Source organism: Python bivittatus, unplaced genomic scaffold (assembly GCF_059951505.1).
Source record: "Python bivittatus isolate LINGU-HERP-01145 unplaced genomic scaffold, Pbiv_v1 ctg000200_np1212, whole genome shotgun sequence".
Classification (NCBI taxonomy): domain Eukaryota; kingdom Metazoa; phylum Chordata; class Lepidosauria; order Squamata; family Pythonidae; genus Python; species Python bivittatus.
Window position 1 is genome coordinate 3,528,197 of NW_028277040.1, and position 23,394 is coordinate 3,551,590.

Consider the following 23,394-nt stretch of genomic DNA (forward strand, 5'->3'; position numbering starts at 1 on the left):
CAGCTTTCAACCTTGTCAACTAGAGTTACCAATTCCAGTTGAAATCAGTCTTGGAGACTCCTCCTCTTCCTCATAATGTGCATATGTGAAACATCTGTATATGAATGTGTGCTGGAAGCCACAACCCCCAAGGAAATCAGGGTCAGAACTAATGAGAGAATGAGAATTTGTTTCTAATTAAATTAATGGCCTGTACAAAAAGTACCCCACTTGCAAAATGAATTGATTTCCAGTGTATGTAACTTTTTTCCCCTCTTTCTTACACACACACACACACACACACAAAATCTTCCTTTCCATTTGGACAGATGCAGGAAAAAGGGGGTGGGGTAGGGAAAACAGGATGGAAAGGGGATGAGGGGAAGGTTAGGGAAGAGGAAGGAGGAAACAAAATTGGATGGAAATGAGGTAAGGGGAAGAAGCAATTGGATAATTACAACCTTATCAAATTTATATGCCACCCACCTCCCAGCAAGTCTGGGATAGGGAAGGAAAGGCAGGCAGTAAAACTCCTTTAGTCATTATAAAAGGTTTGCAGCAAAGTCTCACTATAGTAGTTGCTTCTCTTCAGGGGCATCCAATTTGTGCAGCAGAGATATTTGCAGCTATTTGCATATCTTGCTTATACATTTCTTTCCAACATCTGTTTGAAAATTAATGTAACAGAATCCCCCCTCCCATTTGTAAGCAATGGAGGGGAGTGACTAATCTTTTTAAAAATAGTGGTAAGATACACACTTTTCTAAAAGTTAAAAAAAAATATTTGAAGAGACTTGTTATTGTGCAGAATAGGACATTTTATTGACAGGATATATTTTCAGTACCTTTTTATTTTATCTTTCATCCCTGTCAGACTATTCTCTGGGAACGTCGGGCTTTTCCACTAAAAAATGAAGAAGTAGAAGCTTTAATATGCCAGTGTCAGCCAGCAGTTCACCAAGAATGTTCAAATGTGTCTGTTCTTAGAGACTCTGACCATAACCCATATGCTGCCTTTAGTTTTCCGAATGATAACCAGCCACAAAAGAAAAGTTCTGTCTCTGAAGTGGAAGACCACCACCAAATTTACTTGGGAAGAAAACAGACGTGACAGATAGTAAAGTTGCTTGTTTAAGAAAGTAAATCAAGCTGAAGGAAGGTGTAAGGTAAAATATTTTCATGCTCATTCAACCAATAATTTGCTTCATAATATTAACATTTACAATATCAATTTCTGACTTCTTTTACAGGCAGGATGAGAATGCAAGGGCCATTTATATTTATCTGAACCCCAAGAAGAATATTTTCTGTCTGGCAGACTATCATCCTTGATGTGAAAAGTGGATGCTCTTAAACTGCAACTACAAATCACTGCCCCATCTTGATGAAATATTTGAAGTGTCTAGTTATTGCAATGCAGCAAAATATACATCTTTGCATTTAGCAATGCAATGATTACAACTGAAGGTAGAAAACTACTAAACAAGTGTCTTAAGTGTGAGACTGACACAAATATACAAGTGTGCTGGGCTTTGTAAGGAAAACATTTTATCCAGTGAAAAATCAACAATCTATAAATTTATAAACAGAGCACATACTTGAGTTCATTTAGTCTAGGCAAGTTAAAACTACACATGAGATAAAGTCAGTTTAAGTGATTTAATTTTCTGTACTTCAATGGATCTCCCCCTCCCCCCATTATTTTAAATGTAAGTACTAGAAATATCTGAGAAATTCAGATTTCTAAAGTAGGAGAATCTACTGGTTTTTTTTACTGCAAGTTATTTAGCTCTTTTGTATCGCTACAAACACTATGTATTGTGTTACAATGAGCAGATTATGAGCATCCATTTTTGTATCTTACAGTACTTTAAAATATATTGGAAAAAAGGACATTTAAATATAAGCATTATGAGCAAGGCAGTAGCTCTTTTAGGTAATGAGAAAACAGATGAAAACAGTTTTTGTATTCAAATTCCAAAATGCTGCATTGGAATGTTATCTGCATCCACCAGGGATGCTCGGTGAATAGATACTGCACAGGACTGCCCTGTACATTTACTGATACCAATTCAAGAAGATAGCTCTTCTATGAGGAACTATTGATGACTTTTATGAACATACCATTATTAAGTATGTTTTTTTAAATTGTCATTTCCCAAAATAAGCTCTAATGGGTAGATGGCCAAATGTTAGTGTTCCATGGTCCCCAGTGGATTAGAAGTACACTGGCTAATATAAAAATGTTAAGTTGCATTTCCATACTACAGCCTATGTTAGATTGTAGTTTGCTGCATATTTTGGTTTTAGCTTTTTAAATATTTTGTCCAGAAAATTAACTTTGAATCTTGCCTCTGATACACCAATTTTCAATGCAAGGTTTTAAAATTAAAAGTTATTTCTCTATACTACAGTGTGATGTTAATGGATTATGTGTGACAAAAAATGAACATAAATATAGTGTCCCTTTAGTATTTTGTATATAACTATCACAAATCATGATTGGGAGATATTGTTGGCTTGGCATCAAATGTTTTACATAATTGTGATGAATATGAAATGGCACTTTTTTCTCTGATTTGCTTTCCAAAACTGAAGTCTGTATTTTTGTCAGTCATCCTGATTTCTGATAATCTTCCTCACAATTCTTCTTAGTATGTAAACTGCTATAACTTCTAATACATTGAGCATCCAGCCAGAATTTGAAAAACAAAAACATGCATGCTTTAAAAAAGGGTTTTTATTTTGTTGATTTGATTCTCACTCTTAAAACAGAGCTAGTTCTGACTTACATCTTTATTAAAATTAGCCAAAAGGTGGGTTTTGATCATTCAAAAGATGGAATTCTTCTTTCTAGTAAGTTATTTTTTCATAGTAATAAATTTCTTGTAAGTATCTTCTGTTCTTCCAGTTGCTGACAAGTGAAGGAGATGCAATTTTTACACATTATACATTGCTTTGGTCTATTATAGATGTCCTGTTGTATGTGTGCTAACTTTTACTTAGTTATTTTAAATGAATTTAAAGACCTATCTAAACAACTGTATTGTATTATTCTTTCCATATATGAACTTTAATTTTTCGTAGTCCAATCCTATTTATGTTTAATCAAACATTCTGGTGAATTCAATGGAGCTTACTCCTAGTCAAATCAGTACAGGATTTCAGCCTTTGCAGATTAGATAAAAGGAGGCCCAAAGCCAAAGGTAGGCCCCTAAAAGCTTGCTGTCAATCCCAACAACAACAAAAAATTACACATTTAACTACCTCATCTGCCCAGACCTGGAGTCAAAAATATTTATTTTAATACAATTGAACAGCAGAAAAAGGCTCTGTATATATTCTTGCTTTAATGCTCTTTGATTTCTCTTCATGCAAATCAAGATACGGGGACCAACAAAAAACATTTAAAAACTGTACATCCCTGTTCTTCAACACTGTTTCCCACTGTTTTTTCAGCCTGAAGAAAATGGAGCAAGCTTTTTTTTTTTCATTTCAAAATATATTCTTAATAAAGCCAATTAAAGAAATTAGTGTCAAACATTCCACTAGAAGGAGAACTGCAATGTTTGTCTTCATTACCATATTTCTCTTAAGAAAAGGATAGAAATGTTGTAATTAGATGTTTCAATTTTGATTTGAAGAGACTATTTTTCATTCAAAAGACATTCTACATGGCACCAAATGTTTAAATCATAACATTTCATCAACTACTTTCATAGTAAGAACTGTACTTCTACAATGAAATTTCTCAGAAACATCTGTATCAACTGATGAGCCAAAAGTGTGTGTGTGTGTATATGTGTATATATCTATATTTTACATAAATCACTTTCAATTTACAGGTAACTTGTATAAGCTGAAAGAATAATTAACATTGCTTTAAAGCCTAGGTATGCACTTTTTTTCAGGCTGAGGGTACAATCCAAGAATTGGATGGATTCAAGGAAAAAAACTACATTTAAATTAAAACATTTAATGTAATTATTTTCAATGTATTTAATAGTTTTTCCTTCTGTCATATTAAAAATTACAATTGGCAATTTTTAAAAGGCCTCAGTTTTACAGATCACATACCCATGATTATTTTTCTTAATGGTTTGCAACTTTTGCTATTTTTGTTATTTTCATATTGAGAACATTGAAGCAGACTTCCTGCTCCATTATTTTCATCCTTCAATTTCTCATTTTTATCCTCCCATTTTTTAGTTTTAAAGTGGACCGGACCTAAAATTGTTGCTCAAGGTCAAGTCGCCCTTCAAACTTTTCCAATTCAAGTGTTTATTTTTTATCATTTTATTTTAAGGAATTACCACATTTTCATTTAAAATAAAAAACTTTTCCATGACGAACTGCTGCATGAAATCCCTAACAAGAAACAGTTTCTCCAAGCTCACAAGACATTCTTACTATGTATTGTGCTTGCTTTTCTGTCACAGAATGAGTCTTCAGAGTTGCTGTCTTGCTTATTCCACAATGGTATCCCAACCCACCCATAATAAGAACAGTAAAATGCAACCCATTTGGCTGTAACCCGATTTTACCGATCAAGAGAACGCTTTTGAGCAGCTTCACAACACACATTCCTCAGAAGGTTAATCACAGCTCTAGGGTCGTCACTCTTCATTACAGCACTCCCAGATACAATCATATTTGCACCAGCCTGAAAACAAATCCCATAACACTGTATAAGAATTTTTAAAATAAACATGCAATGATGAATTTCTGGTTGTAAGAAAATTGTGAAATATTAATTCATACAATCTAACAGAAAACAAGCAGCAACTGGCCAGATCAGAACTTCTAATTATACTTTCCTTGTTACTCATAATCAGAAAGGAGCATCAAGGTTTGTCAAAAGTACAAAATGAATACTCAAATGTTTTGCAAAAAAATTGCTTCTGCATGTAATCAAAATGAAAAAAACAAAGGTCAAGTACTAAGCCGAGATATAAAAACTGGATTACCTAGATAACAAGTTCCAAAAACTAACAATTTTTCATCTGAACATGGATTGTGTTTTAGTCTTACCTCTGCACATTTATGTATAGTATCTGGCCCTACACCACCATCTACTTCAATATCCAAAGAAGGAAACTGGGTTCTCAGCCAGTGAACCTAGTTATCAATGCAGAAAGAACACCATCAATTAACAGGAGCAGTAATTATTTTTCCCATAATATGCAAAAATTAGGCATCAATGTTTAGTATGAACATTCTCAAAATGTTTAAGGTTGTTCCCATTACTCTATCACATTGCTGGCATTTTTTGAAATAATATGTCAAACTTACCTTTGGCATCATATCTTCCATGAACTTTTGTCCACCAAAACCAGGTTCCACTGTCATAACTAAAGCCATGTCTATCTGATTGGCCCATGGTGCTAAATATTCTACTGTAGTTCCTGGCTTGATAGCCAAACCAACCTAAAGAAGAAAAGCATCGAAATATTAAATAACTTGTATCCGAAATCTTTCTTAGAAAAGAAAAAGATTCAAAGTGATTCTCACCAGCTATTAGTAAAAAGCCCTGCCAAATATACATTTTCCAATGGCAGCGAAAGAAAAGGACAGATTACTTTCAATATAAGCTAATTTTCAACCTAAAGTTCTCATGAATTCAAAATTGGACGCATTGGTCTTAAACTTGTGATTAAACAGTATTCATTAAGCACCTACTATAGTGATCCATATATGTGTGAAAAGTGGTCTGAATTCAAACTATTTTAGTGTTTAGGCTCAGAGAAAAAAAAACTGTTCTGCGTTTAGGATGAAATGGGGGGGGGGAGTTCAATACATGTTGCTTTGAGTGCCCTGACATCTGTGAAGGGGGGGGGGATCCTTTTAAGCTGTCCAAACCATATAGACTTGGAGAAAATAGGGACAGGCTTCATCTTTGCTCCTACGGGCTGGAGCTGGATAAGAGAACAGGAATCAGGGTGAGAATGTGTTGGATAAGCAGATGTAACATTCTAGAATACTCTGTGTTGAGCTTCCTTTTTCAGAAATTCAGATTCAGAAGTATGCAATACATAAATTATGTGTATTACAGTTACTGCTGTGATTTTGAGATTTCATGGTACAAATGCAAAATTACACTGGGGTATAATTTTCACAGGCAGAGAAGTGTACTTTTGCAGTTGCCAAGTTATTCATGAACTGTGTTAAAGTGACTCTAGTGCTGTCTGCTTCTCTGCTGAATTCAGTTCTGTGGCTGTTTATGAGGAATGCAAAATCACTGTCTTCCAACTTTTTGATCAGTTGGATGGTAGGTAGCAGCAAGCAGGGACTATTATTCCACTTACATTTGTGGCCTAAGATAACCAACGAGGGAGCAGAAATAAAAGTCCTGTTTTGAATTACTGTGAATGGTGGGACATTCAGAAGTTTCAGGCTTTTGTTCCATCAAAACAGAAAACACTCAAAATATTTTGAGGAATATTCTATGGGAATACTGGCAGTTAAAACTGTCCAATGGAACATTTTGAATGGAGCTACAGTATTTTGTTCCAAAGAGAACAAAACATCAGCAAGTCAGAAACAAGCAAGGAAATAGCATGATGAATGTAGGAGGTAACCTTCCTTCCTTATCAATTTAGTTGAACTGAGAGCGCTAGAAATAGGGGAAGAGAGGTTTAGTGTATATGTGGATACATAACGCTACATGCATATATATGACTGTGCTTGCCCATATCCTAAGCTACAGTCATCAATATATTCTTTACAACAGTACGTTCTAAAGAATGTAACACAAGAATTCCTATTGTACTACCAGAAAAATACAGGTAGTCCTCGCTTAATGACCATTCGTATAAGTTACAGTGGCTCGGAAAAAGTGCTTTACAACCTGTACATGCACTTAGGACCATCACACCACCCCCTGCGGTCATGTGAATGTGATTTGTGACCTTTTTATGACGGTTGTTAAGCAAATCACAGAAGTCGTTAAGTGAATCTGGCTGTTAAGCAAATTCTTTCAAAAAACATCCATTGGGAAAAGCTGGATTTGCTTAACGACTAGTGATTTGCTTAACAACTGTCATAAAATTGGGTCTGGTCACATGGTGATTTGCTTAACGACCAATTTTCAGGTCCCTATTGTGGTCATTAAGCAAGGACTACCTGTACTTGAAAGCATCTGTCAGTACAAGGCACCCATCATCATAGCTCTGCCATGAACTCTTTCTAAGCACAGCCTCTAAGATTCAAATGATTCTGCCCCATATATGCCATTAGATACATATGGAGAACTCAATCACACCAAATACAATCTTGAATTGCTTTCTTGGGGCTGAATGTACCATTTATTTCTGCATCAGTCTGCTCTGAGCTTTGATTCCTATCAATTAGAAAAAATGTCGAGAATAGCATAACATAATGAAGACAACTAGAAAAATAAAGCATGCCTCATCTATCAGAGATATAGGAAATACTGTCCTAGAATATAGAAGATCAAACTATTATGTGGCAACTTCTCACCTTCATTCCATTTTCTCTTATATCTTTGATGAGGGCCCCTGGATTGTCTGTAGCTTCTATATGAAAGGTATACTGATTTGCACCAGCTACAGCCATAGGTTTTACCCACTGTTCTGGTCTAGCAACCATCATATGCATATCTAGAAACAACAAAATAGATCAGAAATGCAAATTACTGGACTGCATATTTTCTGAATCACTAAGCCAGAGGGCAGTCCTAATTTATAAGATAAAACATGGTCTGGCTTGGTATTAGGATGCAGAGATAATTAGGATGGGACCCAGAGGTAAGCTTTTAGCAGTTAATACCCAGGTATATACATATCAGTAGGCTCTCTCCCTCAAATATACCAACATTATCAATCTGTTTTGGGGATTATATGGTATCACTAATACCTTAAATTCAAGAAAAACCTCTCCTTTCTCCTCTCCTTTCAAGGGTTGCTGCCTTAGTCTTGAGAAGTTTCTGACAGGGCAATGATTGGCCTGGACTGGATCACGCTGACCCCAAAGCAGCTGTACATCTGGATACCATGTCTTGCTGCTACTGGAGCTGCTCACAACCCCTTGCTGGTGCCACTGTCATGCCATCTAGTGAAGGGAATCTCTCACCACCTCAACTGATGCCCTCTTCCTCTTGTCCAGGCAGCCCTGGCCAACAAAGCCAGAATCCAGTTTAGCTGCAGCCCCAGCAAGGCTGGCTTCCACAGAGGTGGAGATGGGCTTGCTGCTGAAGCCAGTCCTCCCCTCTGCTCTTTGCTTGCCACCCCCACCCCAGACCTTGGCTAGCAGCTTGCAGTGCCCAGGCAGCAGCAGGCACATGGTCTGGCTGGGTTCTGACAGGAGGCATTGCCTTCACAGGTCATGGTAATTGTGCATTGTTGCCTTGTGGCTCCCAATGTTCCCTTGTTGGCAAAATGCTTTTTCACACAGTCACTGGGAAAGAATCTATTCGTTCTGGCAGCCAACTATAAGTGGTCATAGAGGCACAGCCAGATGGGAAGGGGCAGTCCTGCAGAAGGACAGTTGGCATCCAGCAAAAGATTCTTCTTCCATGTTATCCAGAAGGTCTATAGGTGGTGTTCTTCCATTTTCCAGTAGTATACACCACTTTCCTGCCAGGTTGCTTTGATACAGCTTCATCATGCCTCAGCAGCAGGCTGTCCCCAAGACACAGGCTCTATTGTGAGGACTATCCTCAAAAAAAGGTAAGTGGATAATCTCAGAGATGGGACAAGAAGGCTGGATGGATAAGCCCTGTGTTTTGCACTAGCTGTAGCTTCTAGGAGAACAGGGAAAAGGACATAAATACATCTCCAGTGAAAGAGGGTCTGCTCCCAGAAATGATAACATAAAACTATGACAAGAATAGATCAATAGGGTCTTCCAAAAGATTGAAAAGGTATGCCGTGATTCAAGTCAGCAGTACCCAATTGTAAGAGGTGACACAGATGTAGTTTAGAGCAGGAATAGTCTAGATGAGACATGATTCCCCTCCCCAAATCAGGAAAAAGCTCATGAGAGAGCAGAGCGGAATAAGCAGGCCTAGACTGTAGTTGAAACAAAGCAAAGCGCTACTTGGATCTGGGCTGGAACAGCCTCCGAAAGCTTTGGATTTAGGAAGTAAAATGAAGTAACATGTATGGTATTTTGGATGTTATCTCATTATTTAGATGTATTTTTGGTCTGGGCTTAGGAGGCAATTTTTTCCATTGTGGAAAACACCATTCAGCCTCAGTCCTTATTATTTTACAGTTATAATAATAAAATTACTTCTATTTAATGTTATTAAAACTCATTAATATAAGTAATGAGTTTTAAATACAGTAACATAATTTCTGTAAGTCTATAGTACACAAAGTGAATATTTTGGTTTATCGATTGATTTGATTTGATTTGACTTATATAGCCACCCATCTCATTTACGTGACTCTGGGTGGCTCGCAGAGTTCAAATAACTAAAAAAAAAAAAAAACCCCATATAAATAAATAGCCAAAAACAATGATAACCAAAAAAATAAATGAAAACAAGTTAGAACAATTAGCTTGTTTCATACTGTAGGAACCAGTGATTTTGCCACTGACTTAGAATGTGCATAGGAATCTCTTTGGTTTATTCTGGAAACTCACTTTTATCTCCAAGCAAATGATCTAGGAACACTTCTGTCTCCTTCCAAAAGAAGTACTGGTATTTAGTCACACTGGTCTTTTGTTTATAAATAAAACTGAGGTGAAATACATTTTGCAGCCCTATCTTGTTGTGTAGTGTTACATGTTTTAAATTTATAGCAAAACTCAGGACCCTTTTCTTGAAATAAAATGTGCTTTCTTCTGGATTAATTTTCCAGTCTCTTCAGAGTTAGAAGTACATACAGGGACTTATTCCAGCTGTATTCAGACTTCTGTAGTAACACCAATAGCATTGAGATAATGATTGGGAAAGATGACTTAGTTTGTATAAGCTAGAAAATAACCTTGAATTAACAGTGGAGAGTAGCAAATTTTTATTTCCAATTATTCTACCATAGAGAATCTGCTGTTATTTTCCATCAAAGAAGTAAAAGATTGTTCACCCACTATGGCATTTAGGGAAGACAAAAAACCTCCAAAGATATCAAGGCAGAACTATAACCTTCAAGATCTTTTGAAGGACAAGATACAGGATGGTCACCTAGATTTGGAGAAAGTCTCTTTCCAAGTTGAGGATGATGACAGTCAGCACAATAGAAAATACTGGTAGTGCTGTTTACATAAAAGCTATCTGTGATACTATCTCAACCATAAGTAGGTTAGTACTGAAGTTGAAACTGAGGAAGTAGGTATTTCAGAATAAAACAATTACAAAAGAACCAAGAGAGACACATCTTACATCAACAAAGTGGAAAAAGATGTTGATGGACTTCAAAAAAAAGCCTGCATAGAAGCAGGTAATAAATCAGAAGGCAAAAAATCCAAGATGGAAGCTATCTTCACCAAGCAACTGAGATTGTCAATACTAGACTGATTTGTCCTAATCTTAATGAAGATAGATGCTGTATTACCAGGGATCTCATAAGAATTTTACGAAAAAGGTCAGTGTCAACATCTTGGAAAGTTCCAATCTCATTCCACAGATGGGAATTATAAGTAGTGATGGCTGGGAATTCTTTCCCTGGAAGAAACCCAGGCTTCTCTATCAAAGTATAAATAGCTGTATCTCAAATAGTACAATTCTGAAAAAACAGCATGGTTCTGGCCAGCATGGTGCTTGCATAATCATGGAGGATTGAGACACAGGCACATGTAGGAGCTATGCAAAAGAAATCATATGTGGTCTTCAACAGAATGCTACCTCTTGACTCCATGATCTGTATCTCATTCAGAAATAAATTATTCTTGGTTCAAAGTTTAAAGTAAGTTTCATATTCTGAGACTTGGATACTGAAGAAGAGAAAAAAACAGTTTTATAGCTAAATTGGGTCATGATGGTAGTAGAGATATAATGCAGTGGCTGGCTGCCACTGATTCCTGTTCTTTGTTTTAATGTGTAGATTTTAAACAAAAAATCATGTGATCAATCATGATCCAATTGATGTTGTGGTCACTACGCATGAGATGAGGAAATGCTGAGCTTCAACTATCAAATTAGTATCCTCATTTCATTTATGCAAATCCATGGGAGGTGAAAACAGAGCTGAAAGCAGCCCATAGACCTTGTAAAAATCTACTCCTTGAAAAAATGTTACTTGCCCCTCCTTTGAGTCTGTTCTAAAATAGACTCCAGAAGCAACCTAGGAGAGAGAAAGGTAAAAGACTGGGATCCCAGAAGCTGCAATTCTGCTGCTTTCCTAAAATCCAGTTTAAAAAAAACAGTGTACATATATGTGCATGCATGTAAATAAATAAGGGGCAGGAGGTCTTGGTGGGTTTAAAAAAAGGGCATTCATGTGTGCTGTTGTGCCCACTGGTACCATGCTTCTCACCCTAGATTAATATTTAACAGAATAAACAAAATATTAAATGCAATATTGATTATAAACAGCAAACTCCTAAATCCAAATCATTTGGCTTTTTTGCCAAAACAAAAAACAAAAAAAACTAAAAACTTGTCCTGTGTCTGATTGCTTAAGTTGTATCTTTGTTTCTTCCCTTTTCCCCTTGGCAGAACTTCCCCCCTTGCAGAGGGGAGAGATTGCTCAAATAGGCTATCTCTTTCTGAACTGTTTTTCTTTGTAGCACAGCTAGCCTCTAAAAAATGCTAGCCCCAAGTTAATCAGCACCCTTGCCTGGCTGAAATTGGCAAAGGCCTTATTCAGCTTCATCCTAAAGGCTTTCTTGTGGGATCTCAGCGCCAGCTCGCCAAGTAAACAGCCCGTGCCAAGCCATTTCTTTCAATGGATATTCCCCATTGTGTGCTGGCTGACTCTCTTGTAATCTTTTCTTCTTCAATGAATGTAAATACAAACATTAAAACCTTTTGCTAATTATCCCAGAACAAGAGGGGAGAATTCCAAGGGATGGGGGAATAGGGAAAAGGGGCTATAGGATTAGGGGCAATTACTCAATAAACCTTTTTTCAAGATTTATTAACGTCCTGGTGTCTCCCTTAGTGTACTCGTTCTTTGGTATCAGTCCTGCAAATTCTAAATTAAGTGTCGACATGCAGATTAACGGAAACAACACCGCAAGAACAATCTGCATTGTTTGAGCTCTCCCTTTGTCATGTATGTACAATTTTACAGTAACACAGAAAACTCTAATGTGTCCACCAGTTTTGAATTAAAATATGTAGCACATATTAGCTGAGGTCCTCTAATACACAATGATGTTCCCATGGACTAGATTGTAATGTCTCACCATTTTTCTTACTTGCAAAACCTTCAAAGGGATGCTAGAATGAGTGAACCCCCTATTCTCAAAGTATTAAAAGGAGGCCCATCTGCTGCAAGGCTTAGGTGGCTTCTTTGAAGGCTGCCCCCAGATATTTGTGCTTGTGTGGCTGTACAGGAAGACAACTACCACTGGGTCATCATGAAGCAAAACTCACACAGGGGAAAAGGCAGCGGCAACCCCTGATGCAGCCATGAGAGTCTTCCAAAGGACACGGCCCCTTTAAGACCTCGAGAAGAGGCTCTCCAGCCATGCTCACACATGCGGCACAGTCACCCATGGGACGCTTTAAACCACCTTCAGATGGCATTTCCTCCATGTCTTATGCCCAATGCTACAGCCCAAAACAATGCTGAAGCAAAAAGGGGTTAACTCAAACATCACTCATTCCAACCCCAGAATTAACCAATTTAAAGAATAAGAGCTTACCAAAAAAGGCCTGCTGACCCAGCCGCTTCCGAAGACTCTCTACAACAGGATGGCCAAAAGTGATGTTTGGGACAAAATGCCTATCCAAATGGGAAAAAAGAAAAAAATCCATTGTGAAATAATATTTGCTGGATTATTTCAGTATATGCACAATTTTAACTAATTAACTAGTAATTAATTCACTAATTAAATATTAGTAAAATGTCTGTAATGACAGAAAAGCAAAGATCCTTAGCACTGAAAGGACCTTCAGCCAATGGCAGGAGTTCATACTTTCATTTAGTGCAAACTATACTGTATTCACAATATCTCACCTAAATTCTAACTAATAGTACTATTGTTTGGAAACTAAAATAAGCTACTTTAAGACTGTGGAAAGAAACACATTATCCCCAATTTCCCCCAGAAGTTAAGCTATAACTCTCAAGAACTAGAAACCATCACAATCACCCTGTGGGACAGGGCGTACAGAATGAAAGATCTGCCTATATTTGAATTTTATTCTAAAATAAATATTGACAAAGAAGTTTACAAATGCAACCCCTGCCCCCCGTCTCCTATTATTAGTAGTCTCATGCCCACCATATCATATAGCTACAATCTACAGCTTTAATTCTACACATCACCAGCCAGCCTCATATCCCACTGACTTTTAATGGGATTTTTTCAACCTGTACGCAAGATACATATAGCCAGCTCCCAAACGTTAATAGACCTTTGTAATCCATTATTAATATTTTATATCAGCTTTTTTCCAATTACATGTTAAACCATTTGAGTTATTGCAAGAGAAATCTGTACTATCTAAAACTGGGGAAAGGCAATACACACATTTAAAACTGATCTTCTGATTTCACAGTTTAATTCAGATGCATCAGCAGCATTTAAAACTCCTACGTTATCAACACTGAAATATGTTTTGGTTGATTCTAAATCTACAGTATTTTTTCCAGACAATTAGAATATTTTCAGTTATTTGAAATAAAGAGTTGTGATAAACCAATGGTTACAGGTCCTAAAGGATATTAAGTATGTTTCTTATTGTCTTACAGAGAGAATAATTCAACAAAATATTTTTCATGTTTATTGGACATTGCAGAGAATGTTGGCCGTCAACTCCATTATGCTGAAAATGTAAAATAATGGAGGAGATACACATATGATATAGACTTGGCCCCAACTGCCAATTTTGGTTTAATATTCATAAATTTATTAATATCGTTCTGGGAAGAGTAATATAATTCAAAGATGTGAATTTGAATTGTGTAACAACCATTTGGCTTTATCAATATATGGATTTACTGAGAATGGCACATAGCAAAAAAGACTCTTTTAAAACTCTTCTAAAATTTGTACCACCCCAGATTTACAGTCTTGGATTGAAAAAGTATCTGCTCACAGATTATGAAACAGCTGTTTATCAATGTAATAGAAAGACTGAACAATATGATCAATATCATGTGGTCTAATGCATTGTTTCAACTTCTGATATTTGACTAATAAAGATTTGACTTAAATACTTTGTTTAAAAACTAATTAAAAAAAAAACCATGTACAGTGGTACCTCGGGATACGAACTTAATCTGTTCCGTGACTCTGGGCGTATCCCGAGTTGGTCGTAACCCGAAGGAAATGTCCCCATAGGGTTCAATGTAAATCCGGTTAATCCGTTCCGCCCTCCGAATTTGGTCGCACCCCGAAGCAAATTTTCCCATAAGATTCAATGTAATTACCGTTAATCCGTTCTGGCGTCTGCGGACCACGCGTCGGGGCGGGAAAACGGCCGGGCGCAGCGCAAAAACGGCCGGGCGCGGCGCGGCAACGGCCGGGCGTGGCACAAAAATGGCCGGGCGCAGTGCGGCACGAAAACGGCCGGGTGTGGCGTGGTGCGGCGCGAAAACGGCCGGGTGTGGCGTGGCGTGGTGCAAAAACGGCCGGGCGCCACATGGCGCCGCGCGAAAACGGCTGCAGACCACGTGTCAGGGGCAGAAAAATGGCCGCGGACCACGTGTCGGGCGGAAAAATGGCCGCAGACCACGTGTCAGGGGTGGAAAAATGGCCGCGGACCATGTGTCAGGGGCGGAAAAATGGCCGCGGACCACGTGTCAGGGCGGAAAAATGACCGTACCCCGAGGCGGAGTTCGCACATCGAGGTAAATTTTTGTGGCCGGAGCTGGTCGTAACCCGAAAAGTTCGTTAGTAGAGGCGTTCGTATCCCGAGGTACCACTATACTTTTGTATATTTTTTTCTTTTTGCTTCCTTCTCTGAACTAAAGCAATAAAAACATAGGTTTTCCCTGTGCCGAGGACCTGTATATGATACAATAAAGAAAGAAAAAATAAAGTATAGGGCCAAATACGAAGTAACTAAACTTGCTTTCTAGGTATTCAAAAGTAAAGGTTCTTCTGTTTTATTAATGTTCATCTGAACAGAAGACATAGTGTAGCCCTATTTACATACTCCCTTTCATGTGATTAACATGACTGAGAAAAAGAATGCCATTTCAATGCCATTTTTGTATACCAGCTGACCCTACCCCTTATCACCCAACCTCCACACCTTCAATAAGTGAAAACGGAGCTACATACAACAATTCCTTTCCCACCTTTTTCCTTTTAAGATTGGTAATGGGGATGAAGAATTTAAGGATACATAATTGTATTAATAAATCCCTACTTTCTGACAAGGTAAAGAGTGGTGGTCTTATACATACTAATGCCTCTCTGGATGCAAAAGGGGAAACTCCCTGCAAGTTAAACCATTCACTTCTGACACAGCAGGTTGTTCTCTGTATCTCCCTGATCAGTCTCAATACTGGACACCAGGATTCTAGGAGAGCAATTAAAACTTCTCTAGGACAACTTCTTCACTGTCAATACAGACAGATTTATGTGCCACTGAATGGCTTCCTACTATTCAAAACTGAAAACAGATTTTGTTATCTTTCAATCAATCTACTATCCCACTAATGCTATTTAAGATGATACCATACTTAGCAACTTTTTAAATTTTCCCCATCAGTCTTCTGTGATGTAAAAGTTAATCTGGCTTTGCCTCATCTAGACTTCATACCCACTCCAACACTTTAACAGATACCAGCAAGCCTTCCTCTCCCCCTCATGGCAAGGCAGTTATTCTTACTAAATGAAGATGTGTCAGATCCAGCTGAAGCTGGCCTTATCAGTGCCTTTGGTTCTCTGCCCAGGAATGAACATGATAATATAATAAGCTGGAAAATCTTAAGAAAACCTTGCTGGTCACTACTGCTACAGCAGAGCCACTTACTGAACCTATGTCTCCAAATACTGACACTAATTGCTGTTTTTTGGTGGATAATGGAATGGATGGAAATCACCCTCCAAATAATATTTGTTCTAGTCCTTATGGGACAAATGGGGAGCCTGCTGGAGAGTGTCAGACTTTGTTAACTATTGAGGATGCTGAACAACGCTCTTTGGACTTTAGACCTTTTTCACATGATGGCTTTTTATTACACCCATAGGAGTCTATTAATCTTCCTCCCCACAATTTAAATCTGGATACTGCTACTGGAAGTTTTAAAATCATCCAACTGGAAGGTACCCCCCAAACTCAGGTGGTGTTACAACAGCAACACTAGATGAAATTCCAACTCTGGCCCCATTCCAGAAGACTGACTCTGTATGTACAGCTAATTCACTGACAGTTCCCTTAGACTCTGAATGACTCTATCCTGCCGAAGTGGATATCTCTATCCTTTCCTGGAATGTTGCAGGCTGGAAAGCAAATATGTCAGATGTTTCATTTATGGAATATATTTCTTCCTCTGATATTCTTTTGTTTCAGGAAACATGGGCTATAGAGGATCTATCAATACCTGGATATATTCCCTTTACTTTGAATGCAGTACCCAGTACAAAAAAGGGCAAACCATCAGATGGCCTGTGTTCTATGGTTTCTGTTAAACTTAATGTCCCAGTATTCATGCTGAAGTCTTGCTCAAACATGGCTCTAGCCCTCCAACTCAGATTTAAACTCTACTCTGTCTTACTTGTTAATTTATATTTCCCCCCAGTTTGTGGGCATAGAGAAATAATTTATGGGATCAATTTGACACATAAATTTGCTATTATATTAATACCTAGACTCTATAATTATAATAGCCGGTGACTTTAACAATACTATAATTATAGTATTGGCCAATCTGATGTCTTTCTGCAATCTTACTTTAAATGGCCAGTGCCCCCCAAAATTGATGTGGGCTACTTATCGGCCAGAGAATCTGAACATCAACACTGTAATGTTGCAGAATTTTGTTTAGTTCAATTCGTGGACAGTTTAGATCTAGTTACAGTGTGTGCACAATTATTAGGCAAGTGAGTATTTTGACCATATCATCATTTTTATACATATTTTCCACCTCCAAGCTGTATAAACCTGAATGCTTATTGGACATAAGTATATCAGGTGATGTGTATTTGTGTAATGAGGGAGGCTGTGGCCTAAGGAGATCAACACCCTATATCAAGGTGTGCATAATTATTAGGCAGCTTCTTTTCCTCAGGCAAAATGGGCCAAAAAAGAGATTTAACTGACTCTGAAAAGTCAAAAATTGTAAAAAGTCTTTCAGAGGGATGCACCACTCTTGAAATTGCTAAGATATTGGGGCGTGACCACAGAACCATCAAAAATTTTGTTGCAAATAGTCAACAGGGCCGCAAGAAACATGTTGAAAAAAAAAAGATTTTCTTAATTAAAAAATTAGCTGCCAAAATATTTGAGAAGAATCAAATGTGAAGCTACCAGGAACCCATTATCCTCCAATGCTGTCATATTCCAGAACTGCAACCTACCTGGAGTGCCCAGAAGTACAAGGTGTTCAGTGCTCAGAGACATGGCCAAGGTAAGGAAGGCTGAAACTCGACCACCACTGAACAAGACACATAAGCTGAAATGGCAAGACTGGGCCAAGAAATATCTGAAGACAGATTTTTCAAAGGTTTTATGGACTGATGAGATGAGAGTGACTCTTGACAGACCAGATGGATGGGCCCGTGGCTGGATCAGTAATGGGCACAGAGCTCCACTTCAACTCAGACGCCAGCAAGGTGGAGGTGAGGTACTAGTATGGGCTGGTATTATTACAGATGAGCTAGGTGGACCTTTTCGGGTTGAAGATGGACTCAAAATCAACTCCCAAACCTACTGACAGTTTTTAGAAGACACTTTCTTCAAGCAGTGGTACAGGAAAAAGTCTGCATCTTTCAAGAAGACCATGATGTTTATACAGGACAATGCTCCATCGCATGCATCGAAGTACTCCACTGCGTGGCTAGCCAGTAAAGGCCTCAAAGATGAAAGAATAATGACATGGCCCCCTTCCTCACCTGACCTAGAACCTATTGAGAACTTGTGGGCCCTTCTCAAACGGGAGATTTATGGTGAAGGAAAACAGTACACCTCTCTGAACAGTGCTGGGAGGCTGTGGTTGCTGCTGCACAAAAGTTGTTCGTCAACAGATCAAGAAACTGACAGACTCCATGAATATGGCTTATGACTGTTATTGCAAAGAAGAGTGGCTATATTGGTCACTGATTTTTTTGTTTGAAATGTCAGAAATGTTTGTTTGTAAATTCTGAGTTGTTTGTTTATTATTCTCACTTTAACAGATGAAAATAAACGAGTGAGATGGGGGAACTTTTGTTTTTCATTTAGTTGCATAATAATTCTGCACACTAATAGTTGCCCAATAATTGTACACATATAGATATGCTCCTAAGAAAGCCAAAACCTCACTTTCACTTTCTTAAATATTCAGGTTTGAGGTTTATTAACATTTTGGACTGACCGAGAGCTCTGTAGTTGTTCAATAATGAAATTCATCCTCAAAAATACAAATTGCCTAATAATTGTGCACGCAGTGTATACTTAATGGCACTGTCAGGGGTGACATAAAAGGAGAGTTTACATGCTGGCACCCTAAGGGGCCAGTGTGGTCGATTATATTATGATTTCCCCAAACTTTGAACATGATATAGCTTACTTCTATAGTGGAACTCGCCCTGATAGTGACCACTTCCCACTAATTTGTCTTTTTGATTCTAAAACAAATCTTGAACCATTATTAGTAGCTCATTGCCCCACTGACATTACAACAAAGGGGCAAGTACAGAACAAAAGGTCTCAAGGTCTGGCTAAAGTTCTGTCTGGGCTCTTGATCTCAGAGCCTCTGCTTCAAACGCACACCCAAATCTGCTTAGCTGATTCATATGAACAAGTAATGTCATTGTATCAGTGAACTGTTGTTAATCTCCAACTCTCCCTAACAAGATTTTCAATAGCTAATGGTGTTTATGCAAATAAAAGGTCTAAATCTTGGTACGATAATGACTGTATTAAGGCTAAAAAGGCTCTCTTAAATGCAATAACTTCCTTTTGCCAGGAAAATTCTTTGAGTGCTTCTAAATTACTTAAGATTCAAAAAAAAATTATAAAGATCTCTTGAAGATAAAGAAATGGCAGGCTATTAGAGAGAATTGGAGGAATTTAATTTTAGCAGGAAAGCTTAAGAACTCCACTTAGTTCTGCCACTTAATAAATCAGTCTCTTACAGATAGACACTTTGGTCCTATCACACAAATATCTGCATATAATTGGGAGGATCATTTCTATAACATCTTTCAAAGGGAATCTACTGTAATTTCAGATGTGATTCCCTCTTTTAACAACCTCCCAGATTGGCCACCAGCATCCATAGCTGAAGTTAAAGAACTTATTGCCCCATTAAAACCAGGTAAAGCGTGTGGAGGTGATTTTATCCCCCCAGAATTAAGGGAAATTGATGGACCCTAGTTTTGGCCGCCTTATTAATACATGTTAATAACACAGGAAATTTTCCATCTGATTGGAATCAGGCCACTGTTGTACCAATATAAAAAATAAAGGAAATAGACTGGACCCTACAAATTATAGGCCCATTCATTTATTAAACACAATAAATAAATTTTATGCCAGATTTCTGTATCTAAAATTAAGGAATTGGGTACAAAATGAAAATATCATTGCTGAAGAACAGGCCAGATTTAGAAAGGGATGATCAACGTTAGATCATTGTTTGGTTCTCCACCATTTGGCAGAAAAATATTCTGTGCCCCTTCGTGGCTCCCTTTTTGCAAACTTTTTTGATTTTAAGTCAGTTTTTGATCTAATACCAAAGGAGAGACTGTGGGATAGTTTGAGACATTCCACTATTGATAAAAAGCTGTTCATGCTTATTCAGTCACTTTATTCAAACACCTCCCTGAAAATTAGATGTACTTCTTGGGGACATTTATCTAAAGCAGTCCCAACTTATAGAGGTGTAAGACAAGGGTGCACATTAGCTCCATTACTACTGAATTTATATCTAAATTCAATCATTCAAGTGCTTGCTGATCAAGCCCGTCATCCCCCCATTTTGGCTGATCGTGCGATCCCAGCACTACCATATGCTGATGATTTAGTTATTATGTCTACTTCACAGGTGGGAATGAGAAAAGCACTTAGGGCTCTAGTTTTATTTTGCACAGAACATAAACTATCAATAAATTATCAGAAAACCAAAAGCCTAGTTTTTGCCAGACACTGTCATAAAACTCACAAATGGCAAATAAATGGGATTCAAATAGAACAGGTGTGCACCTATAAATACCTTGGAGTACAGTTCCATGCTTCCTTATCCTGGAATGCTCATTTTTTCTACCGGGCAAGTATTGCACAGCATACCACTTCAGCTATTGTAAGATTTTGCCACTCAAAAGGAGCCCAGTATATCCCTGCAGCTTTCAAGCCAAGGTAGTCCCTCACCTTCTCTATGGCTCTCAAATTTGCTCTCTTGCAAAGTTCAGTATTATTGAAACCATTCAAAATAAGTTTATCAGAGCCATATTGATGGTTCCAAAAAGTCATCAAAAAGTGTCAAAAATGCCATCATCCATGTAGAAATAGGTATAGTTTTGTTGGATGCTAGGGCATGGTTTCTTCTTCTTACCTTCTGGTTAAAGTTAATTCTATTTCCCATAGGGTTAGGCCCATTAGTATATAGAGATTGCTTTAAATCATCATGGCTTTAAAAAGCCTTAGATAAAATTCAATTGCTAAGCTTCTCTATGGAAAGTCTGTGATCATTAGGTTTTGATAATGCTAGAACCACCCTTAAAAAACGAATTTGGGGTATAAATCTCCAAGCAAATTTAAGCAAGATGCTACACCCCAATATTTCTCATTTTCTCCCAAAAGGGTTCATTCCAGCCTCCTATTTGTCATCCATTACAATTCTTAAATTTCATAAGGCCTTCACCTTAGCCAGGCTGGATGCTTTGCCTTCAGCAGTCCTTTTTGGACATTCTAAGGGCACTCCTATGCACCTTCAGTTGTGTCCATGTGGTGATGGCTCCATAGAAACTCTAAGCCATATGCTACTATATTGCTCCCTATATAAGGACTCTAGACAGTATATATCCTTATATATCTGATCTTGAAGAAATTTCCAGGTAGGGAGTATGATTTCTATTTAAAGTTACTTCTTTCGGACATGGACTCAAAAATATCTGCCAAAGTTGCCCAGTTCTGTGCTACCATCTGTACGATACGCTGCACCATTACCTAGCTTTAGAATTTCTTATAACAGTATATTTTGATTTATTTTAGTATTTTTATTCTTAATTATTTTAAACCCTATTATATTTACTATTTTTCTGTCATATAGATAGATAGACAGACAGACAGATAAATGTAATACTGCTATTATTAGATATTTTGACTGTATCTGGCCTTAGGGCTGTAATAAACTTGATGACGATGACAACAATGATGTTAGGGATACATGACTGAAACTGCCCAACGCCCAATTCACCTTTATGAAATGTGGAAAGCAAGAGAAAAGTATGAAACTTTTGCAATGTACTGCATTTTCAGATAGAAGCATAGTTTGGAATATTGCATGTATAGATTAAATAAATGCTATTATTTCATTCCCCCACCCCACCCCCTGATCTTGCAGCACTGCCACATCATGGTCTGGGTAGGGCTGTTCCTGGAAGGGATGAATGAAAAACCTTGGGAGTGTATGCCAAGAGTATATATATATACCCCAGTAAGTTCACCCAAGATGTGAAGGTCATTCCAGCTGCCCAGGTAAAGCAAGTAGGCACCTATATTGGCCAGCAGCAATAAGGAAAACACTGAAGGCAGACGATCATGTCAGTGACAATGGCAAAGGCATCATTTCATATTGTGTGAGAGAAGGCAATGGTATACCACTCCCATATTTTACCAAAACAAAAACAAAAACACATGGAGAAGAGTCTCTGAACTCAAAAGGAAGTTCCAACCTCAAATTGAAGAAAAATGGAAGTTAGTAACTGTTTTTTAAAAAAACAAACAAAGATGATTCTTTACTCTGAATTATAAGAGTTAGGACTTAAACCAGGTTCTATAAGAAATAAGAATTGGGAGCAAGTGTGGAGGTGTTACAGGTACTCCTCAGGTTACAACAGCAATTGGGAGTGGAATTTCCATCACTAAGCGATGCAGTTGTTAAGCACGTCACAACCGCATTGCATAGCAACAGCAATCCCAGCAGTCCTGATTGCCATCGTAACCCCAAGACTATGCAGTTGTTAACCAAGGACCTCACATGACCATGACGTGGGAAGAGGCGGGAGTCCCAGGCAAGCAGGCAGGTGGGTGAAAGCTGCAAGCAGGTGCTGCAGGCAGGCATTACAGAGTACGCCACGGGCGGGTGGGCAAAAAAGCAGCAGGAGCGGAAGCCACTTGTGACGTCTCCCAGCTTCCCTATTGACTCCGCTTGTGGGAAGCCAGCAGGGAAAGTTGCAAATGATGATCTCACGACCACGGGATACTGTGACAGCCACAACTTTGTGGACCAGTCGCAAGTCCCCCTCATTCAGCACTGTCGTAACTTTGAATGGTTGCTGAATGAATCTTCCCTCAAGTCCCAGGCAAAATAACAAAGCATTGCTAACAAAATACTGCTTTACCGGATGCAAAGTTAGCCAAAGTCTAACAAACTGATGGTAGTATCAACTGTCATGGCCAAAGGCCATTTGGCAAGATCCCCTGCTATCTGCGGCTCTTCATGTGACTAAGGGCTAAATGGTTCACGCAACCACCCACCCCAGCAGAAGCCTGTTGGCACTTAAAATGCCAGGAAACCTACTGTTTAACGGAACAGCAAAGATTACACTTGACTGGCTGATCAAATATTGCACACGAACATCGCAGTTCCCTACTTCCATTCTATTCCTGGAAAGGCTTCATTCGGAAATAGGGAAGCCGCCCAGAGCCAATCAGAAGCGCGCCCTCTTCCCCCCACCCCCACCGCGACCGTCATCTTCCAGAGAGCGGAATGGCGGGCGTGGGGGAGACTGGCCTCTCCCCTCCTTGGCCGCCCCCACAAGGAAGGGAACGTGTCCAACGCGCTCGGGCGAGTTACCCGTCCATTACATCCAGGTGCAGGTAGTCTGCGCCGCAATCCATCATGCGCCTGCACTCGGCTCCCAGAGCCGCCAGGTCGCTGTTGAGAATGGAAGGACCTATCCGACATCCGGACGCCATAACTGTCTCTCGGAGGCCTAGAAGCCGAATTCGCCCCGACC

At 38.5% G+C, this 23,394-nt stretch overlaps 2 protein-coding genes across 6 annotated transcripts in view; one reads left to right on the forward strand and one right to left on the reverse strand.

Moving 5' to 3' along the window:
* Positions 1-1,368, forward strand: part of KANSL1L (KAT8 regulatory NSL complex subunit 1 like) — a 61,351-nt gene extending 59,983 nt beyond the window's left edge. For 2 of the 3 annotated variants that reach the window (XM_088135593.1, XM_088135594.1), the window contains exons 15-16: positions 854-1,145; positions 1,230-1,368. In XM_088135593.1, coding sequence (XP_087991719.1) covers positions 854-1,090 — 237 coding nt within the window. In that variant the 3' untranslated portion in view covers positions 1,091-1,145; positions 1,230-1,368. Of the gene's footprint in view, positions 1-853; positions 1,146-1,229 lie in introns of those variants that run through there. The other variant, XM_088135595.1, reaches the window with a different exon arrangement.
* RPE (ribulose-5-phosphate-3-epimerase) lies at positions 784-23,393 on the reverse strand. Of its 3 annotated transcripts, none has more exons than XM_025173529.2 (7): positions 23,232-23,393; positions 12,757-12,836; positions 7,459-7,598; positions 5,272-5,406; positions 5,011-5,097; positions 4,524-4,642; positions 784-883 (listed from the first exon to the last, which is right to left on the reverse strand). In XM_025173529.2, the coding sequence occupies exons 1-7, from the start codon at positions 23,351-23,353 to the stop codon at positions 850-852; spliced, it is 717 nt and encodes a 238-aa protein (XP_025029297.1). In that variant the 5' UTR covers positions 23,354-23,393; the 3' UTR covers positions 784-849. The 3 variants fall into 3 exon arrangements, with proteins under 3 accessions (XP_025029297.1, XP_015745327.1, XP_015745332.1); XM_015889841.3 differs by lacking the exon at positions 784-883 and adding an exon at positions 1,140-2,893; XM_015889846.3 differs by lacking the exon at positions 784-883 and adding an exon at positions 1,240-2,893 and having other exon boundaries at positions 23,243-23,392.
* Position 23,394: the final 1 nt, after the last annotated feature.

Bases quoted from the DNA above. Each gene is read 5' to 3' on its own strand.
- RPE (XM_015889841.3), bottom strand. From the start codon at position 23,353: ATGGCGTCCGGATGTCGGATAGGTCCTTCCATTCTCAACAGCGACCTG. The intron at 5,407-7,458 runs GTGAGAAGTTGC...TTTCTTCTTTAG, and splicing joins TAAGAGAAAATGGAATGAAG to GTTGGTTTGGCTATCAAGCC. The intron at 5,098-5,271 runs GTAAGTTTGACA...ATTGATAACTAG, and splicing joins TGGAAGATATGATGCCAAAG to GTTCACTGGCTGAGAACCCA.